General features: G+C 35.2%; 1 protein-coding gene across 1 annotated transcript; it reads left to right on the forward strand.

Moving 5' to 3' along the window:
• Positions 1–1,493: 1,493 nt before the first annotated feature.
• LOC117125116 lies at positions 1,494–3,014 on the forward strand. The gene has a single exon (XM_033271513.1). The coding sequence runs from the start codon at positions 1,911–1,913 to the stop codon at positions 3,012–3,014; it is 1,104 nt and encodes a 367-aa protein (XP_033127404.1). The 5' UTR covers positions 1,494–1,910.
• The last annotated feature ends 224 nt before the right edge of the window (positions 3,015–3,238 follow it).

A 3,238-nucleotide genomic window follows, 5' to 3' on the forward strand; every position in this document is an offset into this window, starting at 1 on the left:
TTTGACTTATTTCCGCCATATTTCGAGTACTGTTCCGAAAAACTTCAAAATTTTAATGGAATAATGTGTGTTTCAGACTATCTCACTGTGCCTAACTAAAAAAATTACATATGGACTCAACTTTATAACATTGTTACTTTTTTGTACAAAAGTGCTTATCTCTCCGAGTTGAGCACTTTGTGCAAATTTTTGACTTATTTCCGCCATATTTGGAGTACTGTTCCGAAAAACTTCAAAATTTCAATGGAATAGTGTGTTTCAGGCTATCTCAAAGTGCCAAACTAAAAAAAAAATTACATTTGGACTTAACTTTTTAACATTATCACTTTTTTGTACAAAAGTGCTTATCTCGCCGAGTTGAGCAATTTGTGCTAATTTTTGATATATTTCCGCCATGTTTCGAGTACTGTTCCGAAAAACTTCAAAATTTTAATGGAATAATGTGTGTTTCAGACTATCTCACTGTGCCTAACTAAAAAAAAAATTACATTTGGACTCAACTTTATAACATTGTTACTTTTTTGTACAAAAGTGCTTATCTCTCCGAGTTGAGCACTTTGTGCAAATTTTTGACTTATTTCCGCCATATTTAAAGTACTGTTCCGAAAAACTTCAAAATTTCAATGGAATAGTGTGTTTCAGGCTATCTCAAAGTTGAGAGTTGAGCACTTAGTGCAATTTTTTGATTTATTTTCGCCATAATTCGAGTACTGTTCCGAAAAAATTCAAACTTTCAATGGAATAGTGTGTAATTCAGGCTATCTCACCTTGCATAACTAAAAAAATTACATTTGGACTCAACTTTTTAATATTGTCACTTTTTGTGCAGGAGTGCTTATCTCGCCGAGTTGAGCATTTTGTGCAAATTTTTGATTATCCGTCATATTTCGAGTACTGTTGAGAAAAACTTCAAACTTTCAATGGAATAGTGTGTGTTTCAGGCTATCTCACCTTGCATAACTAAAAAATTACATTTGGACACAACTTTTTAATATTGTCACTTTTTTGTACAAGAGTGCTTATCTCGCCGAGTTGAGCATTTTGTGCAAATTTTTGACTTATTTCCGCCATATTTCGAGTACTGTTCCGAAAAAGTCTAAAATTTTAATGGAAAAGAGTGTGTTTCAGGCAATCTCCTCGTGCCTAACTTAAAAAAAAATTACATTTGGACTCAACCTTTTAACATTGTCACTTTTTTTACAAAAGTGATTATCTCGCCGAGTTGAGTAATTTGTGCAAATTTTTGACTTATTTCCGCCATATTTCGAGTACTGTTCAGAAAAACTTTAAAATTTCAATGGCAAAAATTTTAACATTGTCACGTTTTTGTACAAATGTGCTTATCTCGCCGAGTTAAGCTCTTTGTGCACAGTTTTAAATTTCTGCGATATTTAAAGTACTGATCCGAAAAACATCAAACTTTCAATGAAATAGTGTGTGTTTCAGGCTATCTTACCATGAAATTGACTAATCGTCTCGAATTGAACCGCGGACGCGAACTCAACAAGTTAAAATTATTTGACGATTTAACCCTTTTAATTCTTAAAATTTGTCTCCAAATATTTGTGGAGTAGTTGTGGACCTGTTTGTGTACTCGAACGTTATATACCAGTAAATGTGAATGATTTCTCATTTCGAAGGAAATACTTGATCTCTACAACAAAATTGTTAGCCTCAACGTCTCGCTTGCCCGCCAACTTTGTAAGCTACTGACGCCACGCTTTGTCTATTTGTCGGCCCAATTGGATAGCCCCACATAGGACTTCAATAGCCTTCGGTTGAACAACAAAACAACTCTACAATACTGTGTTACGGTTGGCTTCAACGAATTTGTTTCTATATGGTAATTATATATTATATACTATATATATATATATTTTTTTTTAAATTTATAATCTAATTTGAACACCATGGCTACATGTTCACGGCCTACGGTTGGAACTCCACCAAAATCGCAATCATTGACGTCGAATATCACTCAAAGAAATATCGCTTGTTTAGATAACTGTACAATGAAAGATTTCAAAGGTAAACCAATTGAATGTGCTCTCTGTTCTTCCGAGTTTCATCCACAATGTGTTGGACTAAATGCGTCAGGAAAGAGACCGACATGGTTCTGCCCAAATTGTAAAGACATTACTTCAAGCATTACTATCTTGAAAATCGAAATAGATCAAATCAAGAAGGATATGAAACAAATCAAAGATGAAAATAACAGCTTGAAAAGAGAAAATAAGAAGCTAAAATCAGAACTCCAAGCTCAAACGGAAAGTATAGCTAACCTAACTACAGACGCCCATCATGAGCCAGCGAATAAAACAGAACCCATTCCAGGACAAGAAAGGAATTCAACCTTGCTCATTGGAGATTCAATCATAAAACATATAAATGAAAGGGGCCTTTGTAACACTAAATTTAAATGCATGCCTGGTGCGAAAATCCGAGAAATTAAGGAAAATATAACACATGTTATACAGGCGGATCCTGCTAAATTCGACACAATCATTATCCATGCCGGGACGAATGATTGCTCAATAAACGACGCCCATCTCAACAATGCATCAAAGGACATCCGCGACTTAGTACAAGATATGAAAACAAAAGCGCCAAACACCAAGCTTATCATTTCAACGATTTGCCCACGAACAGATAACCAGAAATTTCAAGAGAGAGTCGACAAACTAAATAACAACTTCAAGGAAATTGCGACTGAAGAGGACTGTACGATTGTCAACAATGACCTGACATTTAAGATGTCGAACAATGAATGCGAACAAACTACCCTAAATAGAAGTGGTCTACACCTCAGCAAATATGGAACAAAGAAACTCCTGAACAACATTATCCCGACTCACTGCATAATCAAACCCAAATCACCTACCACCGATCGACACCATAAGTATACCAACAGAGTCCACATAGCAATACAGACCGATCGCATAGACACCTACATCAACGACAAACGCCAAAAAAAGCTTTCTGCTACTTCTGCGGAGAAACAAATCATCATATGAAACAGTGCACACACGGAAGGCCAATTCAATGTCGATCATGTAATCAGTATGGACACAAACAACAACAAAACCTATGCAGGAACAAATAAAAATTCGGCGAAGATGAAGATGCCGGTCCTGACAATAACAGGAAGGACTTGTGTGGTAATGTGTTTAACGATCAAAATAATAGATTTAATGTTTTACAAGACCTTTCAAATAATGATATAAACGATAATGATCAA

Source organism: Anneissia japonica, unplaced genomic scaffold (assembly GCF_011630105.1).
Source record: "Anneissia japonica isolate Jap-2015-1 unplaced genomic scaffold, ASM1163010v1 scaffold9_len2422644_cov172, whole genome shotgun sequence".
Taxonomy (NCBI): domain Eukaryota; kingdom Metazoa; phylum Echinodermata; class Crinoidea; order Comatulida; family Comatulidae; genus Anneissia; species Anneissia japonica.

Bases quoted from the DNA above. Each gene is read 5' to 3' on its own strand.
- LOC117125116 (XM_033271513.1), top strand. From the start codon at position 1,911: ATGGCTACATGTTCACGGCCTACGGTTGGAACTCCACCAAAATCGCAA.